The following is an 18,203-nucleotide window of genomic DNA, read 5'->3' as shown; positions in this document are numbered from 1 at the left end:
ATTTTTTTATTCCCCCCTATTTCATATTTCATATATTTTTTGCTTGTCTTAGCATTTATATGCATATGTATTTTATTATTTGGAAATATTTTGTCATCCTTTTTGCCATTAATATTCCAATTTTTCTAAATTAATTTATCATTATATATATTTTAGTGTTGCAAATATTTATTATATTCGTATTTATTTTGCTACAGTATGTTATTTTTTTAAATGGAGTGTATTTATTATTATTTTTTAGTTGAAATAAACTTATTTTTTAGTTTATTTAATATTTTGCGCATTGCAGCATTTATTAAATGCATTATAGCTCTTTTTGGAGGGCATTTCTGGGTCATTTTATATCATATTATATACATTATTTTTCTTTTTAAACTATGCATTACCATAACATGTTTTATTAAATGAAACAAATCTGTTGTTAAGTGTATAATAAGTAGATTTAATCAAACAACTTATAGTATAATAAAATAATAGTATAACATATAGTATAATAAGATGTAATATTTGAAACAGAAAAGCCAAGAACTCAGTTAACCAATAACCAAGCACTATCCATTATAATTATAATCCTAAAATCTTGCAGTTATTCAGATATGAGCAGAATGTAAAGTTCAGGAGAGACTGTCCAGTGTGTGTGTGTGTGTGTGTGTGTGTGAGGGTCTGACACGGTCCAGCAGTAGAGGGCACTCTTTCTTTCAGTCTGGCTTTTATCCCCGTCCTCCGCTCAGACAGACATCCAGCCTGACATCTTCCAAAAGAGTGAGCGCTCGCATCCTAACACCATCCATCACACGGCATTAACTCAACTTAAGCAACACTGGAAGATTTGTTTTAGATTTAACTCCGCTCCCCGGTGGCCAAACATTGTTGAAAACACACATCTCCCGTTTCTTCCCCAAGAACATATGCTGCAGAGCCAAAGGCGCAAGTTTGCATACATTATTTTCAAGAGGGAACCAGAAAAATGATGAATTTCTTCTGTCAGAGAGAAGCTGTTTTTCTCAGCGAGTGAACGTGACGGTGGATCTAGCAAGGGTTTTTTTTTAGTAAAAGAAAATATTTGGGTTCTTACAGGTGCTGGATTTGTATCTAGTATTATATAGGTTTAAAAAGTGCTTAGATTTTGGAGAAACTGCTCGAGAATGCAATTAATAATTCTAAATAGTTTGTTACTTAATAGGTAACAGTAGTAAACAATTTTTTTATAATAAAATAGATAGGTTTGCTTTGGTGTAAAATAAAAACATTTTAGTGTCTGTATAGTTTTCCTTGAATACTATATTATGTTAAACTACACAATACTGTTATAATGTTATGAAGTATGTGCAGCATATGCATGCAAATATTGAATGTAAATTTGCTGGAAAGGTTTGAAAAAGCATGTGGAAAAGTGCTTGCATTTGACCCGATCCTGAAACTAAGACAAACTATTAATCAGACATATTTTCCTTAATTAAAATAAAATAAGATATTACCAATACTGTAAATGAAGAGCTAAAACTGACTGAAACTAACAACAGTCACTGAAAAACTCAAACTAATTAATGATTAGCAAAAAATAATAATTGTTTTCGAAATTAATAAACGCTCGTTTTATGGTAGAAAATCTGAGAAATACCAGTAGATGTGTTTTACGTACAAAATCATCAGAGAGAGCATGATTGTTATGTACAAAACATCTTTTCTATATAAACATAAAATATGTGTTCTGTCATTCTACATCTGCTGCCAAAAAATAATCTAGGCTTGTTTTTAACTACATGCATGATCTTTAATAGGAAGAAATTTGTCTTATTTTTTATTTTATTCCTATAAATTGCATTTGTGTGGTTTTTAATTCAGTGTTTGTTACAAAAAAAATATCACTAGAGGTTTGCATTAAAGGAGGTAAACATCTAACTTTGCTTCGTTCAACACTGTGTTTTTTTTTATCTAAACAACTATAATTATTAAAACTACACTGCAAAACTGCTTTTCTTAAAGTGTTTGTCTTGTTTCTAGTCCATCCTTTTTTTTTAAATCAAGAAGCATTTTCTTGACAAGCACAAATAATAGTTTTGTTTTTAGGAATAATTAAGTTTTTTCATAAAATAAGGTAATTTACCGGTAACACTTTACAATAAGGTTCATTAGTTAATGCATTTATTAACATGAACTAATCATGAACAACAGATGTACAGCATTTATTAATCATAATTGAACATTTACTAATGCATTATTAACATCCAAGTCCGTGCTTGTTAACATTAGTTAATGCACCATGAGTTAACATGAACTAACAATGAACTACTGTATTTTCATTAACTAACGTTAACTAACACGAACAAATATGTAGTAAATGTATTGTTCATTGTTTGTTCATGTTAGTAAATGCATTAATTAACATTAACTAATGAACCTTATTGTAAAGTGTGACCAATTTACCTACCAATAGGGTCAGGAAAATAATCTGGTTTTGGCTTTGATATACAATTATTTTGCTTCTCCCATTGGCAGATATTTTGCTTGTTCTAAGGCAAAAGTCACTTAGTTTTGACTTTTTATAAGCAAGACAATAGTTTTTGCTTGTCTAGAAAATGCTTCCTGATTTAGGAATTTTGCAAATTGGACTAGAAACAAGACAAAAAGCTTTTGTTTTTTTTTTCTGCATTGTAAACTTGAAACTAAATGTATAAAAACTAAATAGAAAAAAAAAACATTACCAAAACAAACTAAAACAAAAGCTGAAATATACAGCAAATGTTAAAATAGAATCAGCCAATTTAAATATATAATCACTACCCTAAAAAAAGCATTTATTGAGTGTGCTTTACACAGATGAATGGGGTTGGTAAAACCTCTTGTAGAAACACTCTCACTTTCCCTCAAAAAAAAATAAAAATAAAAAATCTTCTTTTCCTCTCTTAAAAAATTACCCACCTTAACCCTTAACCACCTTCTTATGAAGTATTTATACTTCTACGTTGAGCGCAGAGGTATGGTCCAGCGCAGCCTAGGCGTGGTCGCATGGCTGACGCCGATGTGCACCTCTTAAAGAATGCAACTAAACGTCACAATAATGCGTAGCACAAGCTCTGTGATTGGTCAGCTTGGTAGTGCTGACAAGTATGGGTGGAGCCGAGAGCAGCAAGCCCATTATAGCGAGTGTTTACAAGTAACATGTCCAACCTTGAGGCAGGTGGGCTACAGCAGCAGAACACCACACCGGGTGCCACTCCTGTCAGCCAAGAACAGGAAACTGAGGCTACAATTCACACAGACTCACCAATATTAGACAATAGAGTTTGGAGAAACATTGCCTGGTCTGATAAGTCTCGATTTCTGCTGCAACATTCAGATCATAGGGTCAGAATTTGGCATCAACAACATAAAAGCATGGATGCATCCGTCCTTGTATCAACAGCTGGTGGTCTAATGGCGTGGGGGATATTTTCTTGACACACTTTGGACTCACTAGCACCAGTTGAGCATCGTGTCAACACCACAGCCTACCTGAGTATTGTTGACCATGTCCATCCCTTTATGAGCACAGTGTCTCCATCTTCTGATGGCTACTTCCAGCAGGATAACGCATCATGTCATAAAGCCTGAATCATCTCAGACTGGTTTCTTGGACATGACAATGAGTTCACTGTACTCAAATGGCCTCCACAGCCACCAGACTCAATCCAATAGAGCAGCTTTGGGATGTGGTGGAATGGTAAATTCGCATCACGGATGTGCAGCAGACAAATCTGCAGCAACTGCGTGATGCTATCAGGTCAATATGGAGCAAAATCTCTTGTTGAATCTCTGCCACAAACAGTTAAAGCAGTTCTGCAGGCAAAAGGGGATCCAACACAGTACTAGTAAGGTGTACCTAATAAAGTGGCCGGTGAGTGTAAATCCGCTGCCAACTAGCGTTTTGGAAGTGTTATTGTTATATAGTGTTAAACTCAAACAGCACACAGAAGTATAGATGCACAACGCGCAAGGCATGCACCATGGGTCACACTGATCACTTGACGCAGAAGTTTAAATCAGCACTGAATTCTCTGAGCACACGCAGTTCCTTTGTATAACTAGCACTAGTGTTGTGTGTATTGCCTCTTCTTGTTAAATCACTGACTGCCTCCTCAATTGTAAAGACAGAATCACCTGCTAAATGACCAAATGTAAAGAATCTAAATAAGAACGAAGTGAAATTCAGTCAAACTGGAATAACCTTGGGACGAGTGTGCGCTGTAGAGGATGGTGTTGGTGACTGTACATGATTGATTCCCTGGATGCGCCTCCACCTCAAAGTCAACAAGCAGAGCTGAAGGTGCAGGAGACGGAGCCGCATTGTTCTTCTGCCAATTATCTGTGTCTCTGGGTGAGTCGTGGGTGATCTGTGCATCAAGCGAGGCCTTGGAAGATTGTGTCTGGCAGTCTAGCAGAAGACTAGATGAGTTGCGTCACCTCACTGAAGCCCCCCCTCCTCCAGCCTCTGCCTACCAGGACGGAATCTGAGCTCAGAAAAACAGATTACAGACAAGTGCTCTATTCTTTCCCTCCTGTTGCAGGTCTGCCACCCAAGGAAATATGCATATCTCTCATCTCTCCGACCGCAGCACTTTCCATTTCAGTGTAAAGGATGAGAAGGAACATACAGTTGCCTCGCTTTTCTCTCTCTCTCTCTCTAGTAAAATAGTACTATTGATAACAGTTCCATCCATTGAGACCACTGTAGTGGAGCTTAAAAAAGGTTAGCTCATTGCACACTGAAAAAAAGTATTCATTGGGTTTACTTTAAGCTAAGTGGTTGCGAACTATGTCTATGGGTTGAATTTATACAAACAAATTAAACTGAGTAGTGTTCAACTTGATTTGTTTGGTAACATCCTACCTTAAAACACTGAGTAAATCCAATGAAGCCGTTTTGTTCAGTGTACTGGCTTGATTTGAGTTAGTCTGGTGAAAATTAAAGTGGTAATTAATAGGCATTTGATTGCTGATTATTGTGCTAGCCAGCTTAATTACAGGAGTGTGTCGTCGGAGTCCCTGAAGGAATGTGCTGAAATCACAATATTAGATCAGAAAGTGCTTTTGTGAGGCTGTAAATAGATCAGGTCCAGTCTCTCTCACACACACACACACACACAGGAGCATTTGTTTGGTTCACACTCATGGAGACTGTAGAGACTTGCCGGATCATAAAAATTTTACCTTTAGGACTCTGTGGTTGCTGCTTTGTTTTTGGGCTTTTAATAATTGAACTTAAAAACACACATCAAGATTTTTTCTGTATTTTTGTCACATGGATTAGATGGATGTTTATCTATGAAATGCAAAATAAAAGTAATAATATATAGGTGGAGTTCAAGGACATTTATGCTGATTAGCGGCCCATTCACATGGGGCTTCAGCGTCAATGCTTGACAGAGGGCATGTCTGAAGTTGGGGCTGACGCGATCGTCATAGCAGCTTCAGCCAATGAAATTAGTCAGCAATAGGCCACTGTCTAAGCTGGTGTGTTTGTGTAACCCCGCTGGTCCTACAACCACCCAACCCGCTCCGTGCTGGTATCGAATTGGCGAACTTTCGCATGGGAGTCGGCTGCTCTACCAAGGAGGCTAAAGACCATGGCCTTTAGTGTCTGTCGCTAGAGCACTTTTAGAGGTCAGAAGAGTAAGGTTTGCCTGCACAGCACTTACTAGATGGCCTTTGTTACATTTGCATACAGTGATCTGATTGGCTGACGCTTCCGTCTGCACTTGAAAAGTTGAGCAAGTCCCAACTTCTGCAGCGAGCAACGCCTCTGAAGCAGCGCCGACACATTCACAATGCAGTTCGGCAATGCCTGACGTTACCCATTATAAGAGAATGGGAAGCGTTGAAGCTGACGCCCCTTGTGAATGGACGAGCTTAAATGTATGGCTGACACTGAAACACATCATCAATGGACAATGTTGATAGACAAAACATTAAATGGTTAAACTATTATATTAATAATTATAAACTATGACTGTGTCCTAATGTACATGTCTTGTTAATCATTCTAATGTTTGTCTTTGTTTATTTTCATCAAATGAAAAACATAATAATAATTGAAGATGTTGATTTTTTACAAACTCGCTTATATAAATTGTTTACAGTATACAGTGAAGCTCCATTTCTTAAGGTTTCTAATGTGTTCATCATTCTTGGTTAATGTTAACCACAACATTAAGCATTTTTATTGGGCTTATGCATGACAGCTGTTGTGAACTAGTTGCTTATTTTGTACTGCAAAAATGCCTTTCCTTCTTAGATATTTTGTCTTGTTTCTAGTCCAAATATCTCAAAATTCTTTTATCAAAAAGCATTTACTAGACAAGCAAAACATATTGTCTTGTTTTTAGAAATAATAATGCAAAATGAAGTGATTTTTTTTCCTCGAAACGATCAAATTAATCTACCAATGTGGGAAGCAATATATATCAAAAGGACAAACAAGACTATTAAGGAAAAAACTCAATTCATTTTGGCATACTATTTCTTAAAGGGCACCTATGGTGAAAAATCTACTTTTCAAGCTGTTTGGCCGGACGTGTGTGTAAGTATAGTGTATAGACCGTCATATTGGGGTGATATAAACACACACAGTCCTTTTTTTTAAATTTTTTTATTTAACAACATAAAAACGGTGGACCAATTGGAGCGGTTTTCAGAGCGACCGCAACTTGACGTAGGAGTGCGTTCCCCCACCCACGAACTTGCCTGCAGGTCGCACACCAGAAGTGCCGCTCAGCATTGCGCCACGCAGCGCCTGTCCGCGGCGCACAGCCACGATTCGGGACACTTCATATTTCTACCACTCTACAGAGTGCCATCTGAATAGTTTCATTTCAAATAACATCCGAATGTGTGTGTCTGGTGTGATGTGTCGCGGCTTTGAGTGGCGCATCCGGTGCCTCAGTCAAAGTTATTCAGTGTGTGTTTTTATTAGTCTCGGTGTGCAAGATCTGCAATTTAAACTAGCACACAGTTGGCTTTAAAACTATACAAAGACACAGATGGTTGTGTACTCTCTGCTTGGTCTGTGTTCGAGTCGTACATGTATGGCTGAATGCTGATCCTCTCACTCATGTTGCTTCTCTCTGTCTGTCTGCCTGTCTGTCGCCAAACATAGAGCGGTGAAGCTCGTGGCTCTGCCCCCCTGTTACGTATGGTGTGAAGTCGAAACTAATGAAGCAACAGACCCCTAAAACAGCGAGCTGTGTAAACGCCTCCAAAATAACACTGAATTGTGTTTTGAACTGAACCTAAACTGGCACACTCAGAACAAACATAATATTCATTCATTTTCTTTAGTCCCTTTATTAATACGGGGTCGCCACAGCGGTATGAACCGCCAACTTATCCAGCTAGTTTTTACGCAGCGGATGCCCTTCCAGCCGCAACCCATCTCTGGGAAACATCCACACACACACTCATACACTCTTACACTACGGACAATTTAGCCTACCCAATTCACCTGTACCGCATGTCTTTGAACTGTGGGGGAAACCGGAGCACCCGGAGGAGACCCACACGAAGGCAGGGAGAGCATGCAAACTCCACACAGAAACGCCAACTGAGCCGATGGTCGAAACAGCAACCTTCTTGCTGTGAGGCGACAGCACTACCTACTGCGCCACTGCCTCGCACACACATAATATTAATAATAAATCATAAAAAAGGGGTAAACTGTGTGCCCTTTAAAACAAGAATTGATTTAAGAATTTTTAAGTGTTTGGGCTAGAAACAAGACAAAGATATCCAAGAGGGAACGTCATTTTTGCAGTGCATAATAAACAACTAGTTTACAAGTAAGAAAAGCGTTTTGTGCAGTGTGCATATCACTAGTTGTAAATCAGCATTTTTAATGCCCTGGAGTCAACAAGCGTGGACATGCTTTTCGGTACATTACTTCTTAAATAAAATTATCTGTCATTTGTGATTGTATTGATGTGACAAACACATATTTAAAAACTGTAAAGGGGCTATTTGTTTATATTCATAAGTACAACAGAACAATATGTTTTTTATAAAATTTGTAAAACTCTGCTTTGCAATTAAAAAAATTGCTTTGTCTTTCCGATTCTTCTGTCAACACAACTGGCACATGTGAAAAAATATAGTGAATATATTAAAGCCTTATTCGGTTTATCAAGTGTGTTTTCTAATCTTAAATATTTCTCTTGCAGACCCCCAGACCGCTGAACATAATCAAGCAAAACAACGGTGAGCAGATCATCCGTCGACGGACACGGAAGCGCCTGAACCCCGACCCCATGCCATCAGAGCAGGTGGGCTCCAAACAGCAGCGGGTCAACAGCGAGGAGCGTCTGAACGGGAGTCCCTTAGAAAGGAGGACAGAAGACAACGGATCCGACGGATCTCTATCACGAGCAGAGGCCCAAGTCAAATACGAGGCTTACGGCCCCTCTGGAACCAAAAGTCACCCCAGTCCCCGTTCCACACACGCTTTCCTCGTCAACCAGACGCTGGAGATCCACAAGCGTATGCCTCCGCTGCATATGCACAAGAGTCCAGTGGACGGAGGATCCGCCGAGGGGAACGGGCTCAGTTTAGGACCCCAAGGCGCAGATGGGAAAGGTGGATCAGAAAGAGGCAGTCCAATTGAGAAGTACATGCGTCCATCAAAACAAGCTAGCTACTCTCCGCCTGGAAGCCCCATCGAGAAATACCAGTATCCCATCTTCAGCCTGCCGTTTCTCCATAACGACCTGCAAAACGAAACAGACTGGCTGCGCTTCTGGACTAAATATAAGATGTCTGTTCCGGGAAACGCAGCAGGTCACTATTTGAGTGCTGGACTTCCTAATCCGTGCCAAAGCTTCGTGCCTTATCCTGCCTTCAGTTTACCGCCTCACTTTCCACCTCCGACAGCTTCTGGACCCGAAAGCGATACTCCTCTTGACCTGGCCATGAAACATTCCAAACCAAGTCCGACGTCCAACGGAGCGCTCAGTGCTAAGGAGAAACTAGCGTCCCCTGCTTCTGACCGAATGGATGACCCTGAAGAGGAACGCTCAACCCCGAAGTCGTCTTCTCAATCGGAGAAAGTTGATCAAGCCACGCAAGACGATCTCTCCAGTAAATGCGTCCATTGTGGGATTGTCTTCCTGGACGAGGTCTTGTACGCCCTGCATATGAGCTGCCACGGAGACGGCGGGCCCTTCCAGTGCAGCATCTGCCTGCACGCGTGCTCCGATAAATACGATTTCACCACGCACATCCAGCGAGGCCTGCACCGGGCGGCTCCCGAACCCAACCCTTCTAACCAATGAGCTTTTTACGTGCCAAGATGGTGCCTAATGCAAGAAACTTAGCATAGCATTTTGTCTGTGGGAGCTCACACACTTTTAACAGCTTTTTTTTTTTGGTGACATCGGTACATGTAGCTATTTAGATATATTTTTGTTAGTGAGGCAGTTCAGCAAGGCAAGGTACTCATCTTCCTCTTGGTCTCCGTGTGTTTATTGGCGGATCTATGGAAAGTTCTCTTGGCGAACATGAGGATGTTTTTCTGCTTCGGTGTAGGAAACGTGGCAGCCGTTCGTCTGTCACTATGGCAACAGTATGACTGTCGTCCTCAAACAAACATCCGGCATCCTCAGGGAATGTGTTTGGCTGATTTACGTTGACTGTCTCTCGTTAACATTATACTAAATGTCTTTTGTTACTGTTTGGGTTTGGTAGATTCACAGTTAAGGAACTCACAGAATTCCATCAAAACTTTTAAGCTGCTGCCTTAGTTGCTGGGATGCAATTCTTGTTACTCTATAACTAAATTTGGGAAGGATTACACACACACACACACACACACACATGAAAAAAACAAACTATTTTTTTTCTAGGTTGTTAATAGTGAAATCACATGATCAGTGCCTGATATATTGTACAAAGTATTTTCTACATGAGATGTTGATATGCAACATTGAACTCGCGTCTGAATGAGGGCCCGGAGTTTGGCTCTGACAAACGTTTACATTTGCCAATGTAGCAAACGACGTAATGAAGCAACACCTGAACTTTCTGTTCTTTTTATCATGAAAACAGTAAAACCATTCAATTTCCTTTCCTCCAAAGGTGGAATATTATAAACAAACATACTATCTTTTTATTGTAATCTTTGGCCACAAAAAGGGCACTACACTACCTGACAAAAGTCTTGTGGTTGATTCCGGTTGGAAGAGCAACAAGTAATAACTTGACTTCTAGTTGATCATTTGGAAAAGTGGCAGAAGGTCTATTTTTCCATGTTGAGCTGCATCCCAAACATCACAAATACTGCAGAAGACCTACTGGAAACAGCATGAACTCAAGTTTCTTATAGAAATCAGTCAAGTTTGGTGAAGGAAAAATCATGGTTTGGGGTTACATTCAGTATTGGGGCGTGCGAGAGATCTGCAGAGTGGACGGCAGAATCAACAGCCTGAGGTATCGAGACATTCGTGCTGCCCATTACATTACAAACCACAATAGAGGGACAATTCTCCAGCAGGATAGCGCTCCTCATACTTCAGCCTCCACTCAAAGCTCCTGAAAGCAAAGAAGGTGCTCTAAGATTGGCCAGCCCAGTCACCAGATATGAACATTATTGAGCATGTCTGGTGTAAGATGAAGGAGGAGGCATTAAAAATGAATCCAAAGACTCTTGATGAACTCTGGGAGTCCTGCAGGAACGCTTTCTTTGTCATTCCAGATGACTTTATTAATCAGTGATTTGAGTCATGTCAGAGATGTATGGATGCAGTCCTCCAAGCTCATGATGGAGTCAGACACAATATTCATTCTGTCTCCACTGCAGCAGGACTTTATACTCTATACTGGACATTATTTATGTTATGCCGAGTTCAGACTGCAGGATTTTAGCCTCAATTTTGACTTGCCGACAGGTTTTAAGAAATCTGCGAAAAATGCCTGAAATCACAGGCAAATCGGTGCACGTGAGTGACAATCACACTGTATGAACTGTTAAAGACGCAATCTGAGAGAATCGCAGATGAGTCGCCGATGCTTGTGAAATATTTGCCGCGCTTAATATGTGGAGCCGTCGGCGATTCAATCATGCCGTGTGAACTGAGTTTTGACTGAAAATAACATCGGCGATCGCCTACAGCCAATGAGAGAGCAGCATCCACTAGTGTGTGTGTGTACCTGCAGGACAGCGGGAGGTTGAGGGAGAAGTTAAAAGTGTTCATATTCGGTTTATTTGGACCCAAGAAATGGAGGAAAAACGGTAACACTTTATAATAACCACACACTATAAATCATTTATTAAGCATTAGCAAATAGTGAATTCAATATCTGTTAAGCATTAACTCTACATTAATAAACGTTAGTAAGCAGTTTATAACTGCAGCTATAAATGCTCTATTCTTGACTTATAAGCACCTATATAATGTGTTTAATGATTGTATTTTCATACTTAGTAAATGATTTATTTTTCATTACTAAATTAAGTATCACAATATTTACAAACCAGTTGTATTTAAGAGTAGTTGAGGGTTTTAGGATCATTCAGAATGAGTTAGTAAATGATTAATAAACTATTGAAATCAAAGTTTATGTCTTATTATTCAGGCATATACTAATAGTTAACTAATATGTTAATAAATGCTTTATTAACTCAACTTCACGCAGTTTTGTGACCTAATCTAAAGTGAGGACTCTTCATGCTTTATAAATCCCTTATAAATGACAATTAAAGACTCAGAACCAAATGAACAATAATCTGTGCAATCTTTGTAAAAAGTAAAATTACTGTAAAGTTTAAACATTGCTGAATAACAGGAGTGTCAAAATACGACATCCAACTGGATAAAACAACAACAATATATTAATTAAACAATAAAATAAGATGCAATGTTTAAACTCTATAGAGATTTTATTTTAGATCAGGTTGCAAAGATTTATTTTTCATTTGAAGTACAGTTTCATTTGTGTATCTTTAAATGAATAGGAATGAATAATGTCATTCTTCCTGTTTAGAATTTACCTGAGTCTTTATTTGTCATTTATAAGGGATTTATAAAGCTTGAAGAGTCCTCACTTTAGATCAGGTCAAAAAAATGCATAATGTTGAGTTATTAAAGCATTTATTAACATATTAGTTAACTATTAGTATATGCCTGAATAATAAGACATAAACTTTGATTTCAATAGTTTATTAATCATTTACTAACTCATTCTGAATGATCCTAAAACCCTCAACTACTCTTAAATACAACTGGTTTGTAAATATTGTGATACTTAATTTAGTAATGAAAAATAAATCATTTACTAAGTATGAAAATACAATCATTAAACACATTATATAGGTGCTTATAAGTCAAGAATAGAGCATTTATAGCTGCAGTTATAAACTGCTTACTAACGTTTATTAATGTAGAGTTAATGCTTAACAGATATTGAATTCACTATTTGCTGATGCTTAATAAATGATTTATAGTGTGTGGTTATTATAAAGTGTTACCGGAAAAACTAGTATACTAGTCTGTTTGACGTTTCATACAGAAAGCTAAAAAAGAAAGTTGAGGAGAAATGGCTAATTCCCTTCAAACCCATGTGAGCAAATATGCACATTTTCTACCCCATTAAAGGCTTCTTTCTCATTATGTAGTTAATAACAAAAAATATACAATGTGTTTTTGGCTGAGACGTAGTTTAGACGAAGTTGATGGCGATTCTTCCTATTGTAAAGTCATGCAATGTGAAAGCCGCTGTCGCCGATCCATCTTGCAGTGTAAACAAAGCAGCGGCAAATCGCTAGCCCAGATAGTCAAGCAGTGTGAAAACATCTGTGACACCACTACTTTAAAAATCCTGCAGTCTGAACTCGAAGTGACAAGATTTCTGTATAAGCAAAGTCAGAGCCTACTGTCCTAATTTATTTTGGTCGAATAAGCGTAATCTTCATATCTCTTCTGATCCCAAATGATCAACTAGAAGTAAACTTATTATAGTTCCTAAATCTTGGATAAGGCGACAAGACCTTTGTCAGGTAGTGTATTCATTCCGGTGTCTGTTGCCATGTATTTGTGCTTTATAGTTGATGAAGAAGCTCGTTGTATCGGACTGAAGTCTTCCTGTTATTTTTTGTTTCTCCTGCTCTTCGTTTAAGGGAATCGGATCTTTATTTTGGTTGTCTGATCGGAGCCAGTGCTCCATAATATAAACAAAAAATAACTTGCTGCCAGTCTAAATTGATTTTCTTTCAGTTTTAATTCTACAGAGCAGATTATTATTATTTTGTACAATTTTATTCAATGTACTGTTGATGAAACTTAATAACTGCAGGTGTTCCTGGTGCCTTTGGATGGCGGGTGTCTCAAAGAGGCGTAACATTGTTATTTATATTGCCGTTTCACCCGGCTGTACTTTGGTTTCTGCTCCTTTTGCAGTGGTTTTCATGTGGAGTGGACAACTGAATAACAATGAGCTCAGAATGAACATATCGAGTTCGAAAAGAAGCTTGATATATTTGAAATGTTTCTGCATATTGACAGCTTCTCATTTCATATGACTAAACAAAATCAGCCCTGGTTGCTAGCGACAAATCTGTTTTTATTGAGTTGAGCTCCCGTGTGTGTTTTCCTCCACATTCACGGCCACAGATTCAGTGAGTTTGGTCCGGTCTGACTTCGTACAGACATTATTTATATGAACTGGTGGAAACGAGGAGAGAATTGAGGCTCGAAATGTCTAATTTGCTCTCTCGGAAACTAGCCTTACAACGCTGCTTAACTGCAAATGCCTCTTAAAATGAACTGAAATCATTATAAAGTGACGCTTTTCAACATCATTTATACGGTTGGGTATTAAATAACATTTTATTTTCCTTTATTTGAGTTCTTTTTAATGTCGATTTTGATTTGAAAATGTTAATGCTTGCACTTCAGTTACTCTATTGCTAAAGAAGAAAGTGGAAACGTGTTATTAGCATGCTAAGTACAGGTACTGCGTTATAATAAACGAACAAGATCTCGCCTATGTTTGAAGGTCTCAGCAATATTGAAACACAAGGAGTATTTGATGGAGCCTGGAAGCTTGTCTGGTCAAGGCGAAGGGCATAAATATGTAAATGTTTAACCTTTATTGGTAGAATGTTCTTGTTTTTACACTTGCTGCATTTAAAGTGCATAGATGATGAGTTTAGACTTTTCTTTGGTATTATTTCAGCTGCCACCTTAACGGTTTTGTTTCTCCTTTCATTCTCATGTAGGTTTTTTTTACATGCAAAAAGATTCAATAAAGATGGCAAAGATGTCTGTTACATCTAAACTTGAATAATAATGATGACAATGATGATAATAATAATGATAATAATAAAATAATAAAACATTTTAGCAACTTTTCGTGTACTTTACTGTGGTTACTCTGGTCTTTTATTATTAATTCCAGTTTTGTAATTATATGAATTGTTCCCAGATACTGTATTTATTTAAAAAATACAGTAAAAACAGTATTCATTTGTTTTCCTTTTTCATTAGGGGTCACCATAGTGGAATGAACCACCAACTATTCCAGCGTATGTTTTACACAGCAGATGCCGTTCTAGCTGCAACACACTTTTATGGCCAATTAAGCTTATTCAATTCATCTATAGCGCATGTGTTTGTACTGTGGAGCACCCGGAGGAACCCCACGTGAACTGAGGGGGAACATGCAAACTGCCAAATGCCAACTGACCCAGCCGGGACTTGAACCAGCGGCCTTCTTGCTGTGAGGTGACGGTGCTAACCACTGTGTCACTCAGTTATGACTTATTAATGATTTTCTATTTTAGTTTAATTCCTTTATTCATTTTCTTTTCGGCTTAGTCCCTTTATTGATCATGGGCAGGGCCTGACAGAATCTGTGGACGTTTTTAGCTATTTCTGTAGAGAATTTTGGTAAAAATAATTTCTGCTAAATTATTTTGGGAGTATCCAGCGGAGTATCATAACTAAAATCCTAATATATGAAATAAAAAGTAATAAATTACTAAATAAAAACTAAATAAATTTAGATTCACACATTTACTCAAGTAAATAAACAGAATTAATAATGGGCTAAAAAAAGATATCCAGAAATCTGTGGAAAATCTGTGCGCGCTGATTCCGTGTGAGCCTAATCATGGGTCACCACAGCAGAATGAACCATCAACTTATTTAGTATATATTTTACACAGCGGATGCCTTTCCAGCTGCAACCCATCACTGGGAAACATCCATACACTCTTGCACTACGGACATTTTTAGCTTACCCAATTCCCCAATAGCTCATGTGTGTGGACTGTGGGGGGAAATCGGAGCACCCGAAGGAAACCCACACTAACACAAGGAGAACATGCAAACTCCACACGGAAATGCCAACTGTCCCAGCCGGGGCTCGAACTATCAACCTTCTTGCTGTGAGGCAATTGTACTACCCACTCCGCCAGCATATCACCCTCACAAAATACAGAACCTCTTAAATAATTCAGATTTTTAAAATTCATCTTCATTTCTGGGGCGAGGCAGTGGCGCAGTAGGTAGTGCTGTCGCCTCACAGCAAGAAGGTCGTTGTGTTGCTGGTTCAAGCCTCGGCTCAGTTGGCGTTTCTGTGTGGAGTTTGCATGTTCTCCCTGCGTTCGCGTGGGTTTCCTCCGGGTGCTCCGGTTTCCCCCACAGTCCAAAGACATGCGGTACAGGTGAATTGGGTAGGCTAAATTGTCCGTAGTGTATGAGTGAGTGTGTGTGGATGTTTCCCAGAGATGGGTTGTGGCTGGATGGGCATCCGCTCTGTAAAAACGTGCTGGATAAGTTGGCGGTTCATTCCGCTGTGGCGACCCCGGATTAATAAAGGGACTAAGCCGACAAGAAAATGAATGAATGAATCTTCATTTTTCTAGTGCTTTTACAATGTAGATTGTGTCAAATCAGCTTAACCTACCAGTTCTACTAAACTGAAGCTACGTTGGTCCAGTTTTCAGAGCTGAAATTCAGTTCAGTGTGGTTTAATTTTCAGTCCAAACACTAAAGAGTAAATCCATTAATGCGCAGCTTCACAAGTCCAAACCCAAGCAAGCCAATGGTGAGGAACAAACTTCACCAATTGACGAAAGTGAAGGTAAAAAAAAAAAATATATATATATATATATATATATATATATATATATATATATATATATATATATATATATATATATATATATATATTGAGAAACCAGGCTCAGTTGGGTACGACCATTTCTCCTCTGGCCAAACTTCTTGTGCAGAGCTGCAGTCTAGTGGAGGACATGCTGGACGTCCATCGTAGAGAAGAATTAACAGATATTTGTTTTACAGTGTAGCAATATACTCAGTTTTGATCAATTTAATTGACCTTTATGCCTTTACAGTATTTAACAAACACAAATCAGTGAACACAAACGCATGAAGGTGAATGAAATTGATCAGAACTGAGTAAAAGCTGTATTTTGCTCTGTTTTGAGCGTGTCCAGCAGTGCGCTATTGATTACTCTGTAGTGTCTGGAGAGCAGGATCTGACCTGCTGACGGCTGATGAACTTGACTGGAGGATTGTGGGATCCCTGTGCTTGCTGTGTCACATGACATACAATCTAAATGAGACCTCTGACCTCTGTGCTGTGCGCAATGCTATTGATCGACAATTGTTTTGTCTCTTGTCCTACAAGTCTGTTGGTTAAAGGCTCATTATATACAGTCGGGCAGGACAGGGCTGGTATATAAAGTGCTGCGGGAAATGCTTATATGTATCAACACATCCACATTTGCATATTTGTCGTGCATCAAAGTCAGGAATCAAAGTTTCGAGAAATATTTAGAGGGGGGGAAAAAAAAGTCAACGTTCTGAAATGAATCGTTGTCTTGAACATTACATGTGTAATGACAATTAAAGTTGAATCTAATCTAATGTAAAAAAGTAAAGCAGAGGCAGGAGATCTCAAATAAACTCATGATAATAAGCATGTGACTGCATATCACACTGTGTATAACCGTGTAAGTGACAATAAAAATATAAATATTAATGATGATTACAATGATAATGAAAACATTTCTGCATTTATACATACATATACACATCAGCAGAGAGAGTTTATGCATATCTGTCTGTCTGTCATTCTAGATATTGTTTTAGAAATACATAAAATAAACATAATTTTTAGACATTGGATAAATATCATTCTAGATATAGTTCTGTCAATCTAGATATCCATCCATCCATCTATCTAGATATTGTTTTAGGTACCTATTATTCTAGATATCCATCATTCTAGACATCTATTTCTTGTTCTAGCTATCGCTCTATTGTTCTAGACATTGTTCTGGATGTCTATGGTGCTAGATATCATATATCTATCATTATGGATATCATTCTAGATGTCCGTCTATCTATCATTCCAGATATTGTTCTAGATGCATATCTTTCTAGATGTCTCATTCTAGAGATTATTTATTGTTCTAGATATTGTTCTAGATATATTTCTATCATTCTATATATATATATATATATACACACACACACACACACACACACATATATATATATATAAATATATATATATATATATATATATATATATATATATATATATATATATATATATATATATATATATATATATATATATATTTACATCTTTTAATCATTCCAGATATTGTTCTAGATATCTATGACTCTAGGCATCTATCTATTTTTCTAGACATTGTTCTGGATATCTATTGTTCTAGATATCGCTCTATTGTTCTAGACATTGTTCTGGATGTCTATGGTGGTAGATATCATCTATATATCATTCTGGATATCATTCTAGATGTCCGTCTATCTATCTATCATTCCAGAAATTGTTCTAGATGTATATCGTTCTAGATATCTATCATTCTAAAGATCTATTTATTGTTCTAGATCGGGGTGTCCAAACTCGGTCCTGGAGGGCCGGTGTCCTGCATGTTTTAGTTCCAACCCCAATTAAACACACCCGAACCAGCTAATCAAGCTGTTTCTAGGTATACTAAAACATCCAGGCAGGTGTGTTGAAGGAAGTTGGAGCTAAACTATGCAGGACACCGACCCTCCATGACCGAGTTTGGACACCCCTGTTCAAGATATTGTTCTATTGTTCTAGATATCTTTCTAGATATCATTCTAAGTATCTATTTATTTGTCTTTCAATCATTCCAGATATTGTTCTAGATATCTATG

General features: G+C 38.0%; 1 protein-coding gene across 4 annotated transcripts in view; it reads left to right on the top strand.

Annotated features, from left to right (window-relative positions):
* trps1 (trichorhinophalangeal syndrome I) overlaps positions 1-14,367 on the top strand; it is a 262,736-nt gene extending 248,369 nt beyond the window's left edge. For 2 of the 4 annotated variants that reach the window (XM_087295078.2, XM_087295077.2), the window contains exon 8: positions 8,193-14,367. In XM_087295078.2, coding sequence (XP_087151204.2) covers positions 8,193-9,299 — 1,107 coding nt within the window. In that variant the 3' untranslated portion in view covers positions 9,300-14,367. 4 annotated transcript variants of the gene reach the window in all.
* The last annotated feature ends 3,836 nt before the right edge of the window (positions 14,368-18,203 follow it).

The sequence above is a fragment of the Danio rerio genome, chromosome 19 (genome assembly GCF_052040795.2).
Source record: "Danio rerio strain M-AB ecotype USA chromosome 19, GRCz13ab, whole genome shotgun sequence".
NCBI lineage: Eukaryota > Metazoa > Chordata > Actinopteri > Cypriniformes > Danionidae > Danio > Danio rerio.
The sequence above is the reverse complement of the archived record's forward strand: the minus strand, read 5'-3'. Positions and strand labels throughout refer to the sequence as shown.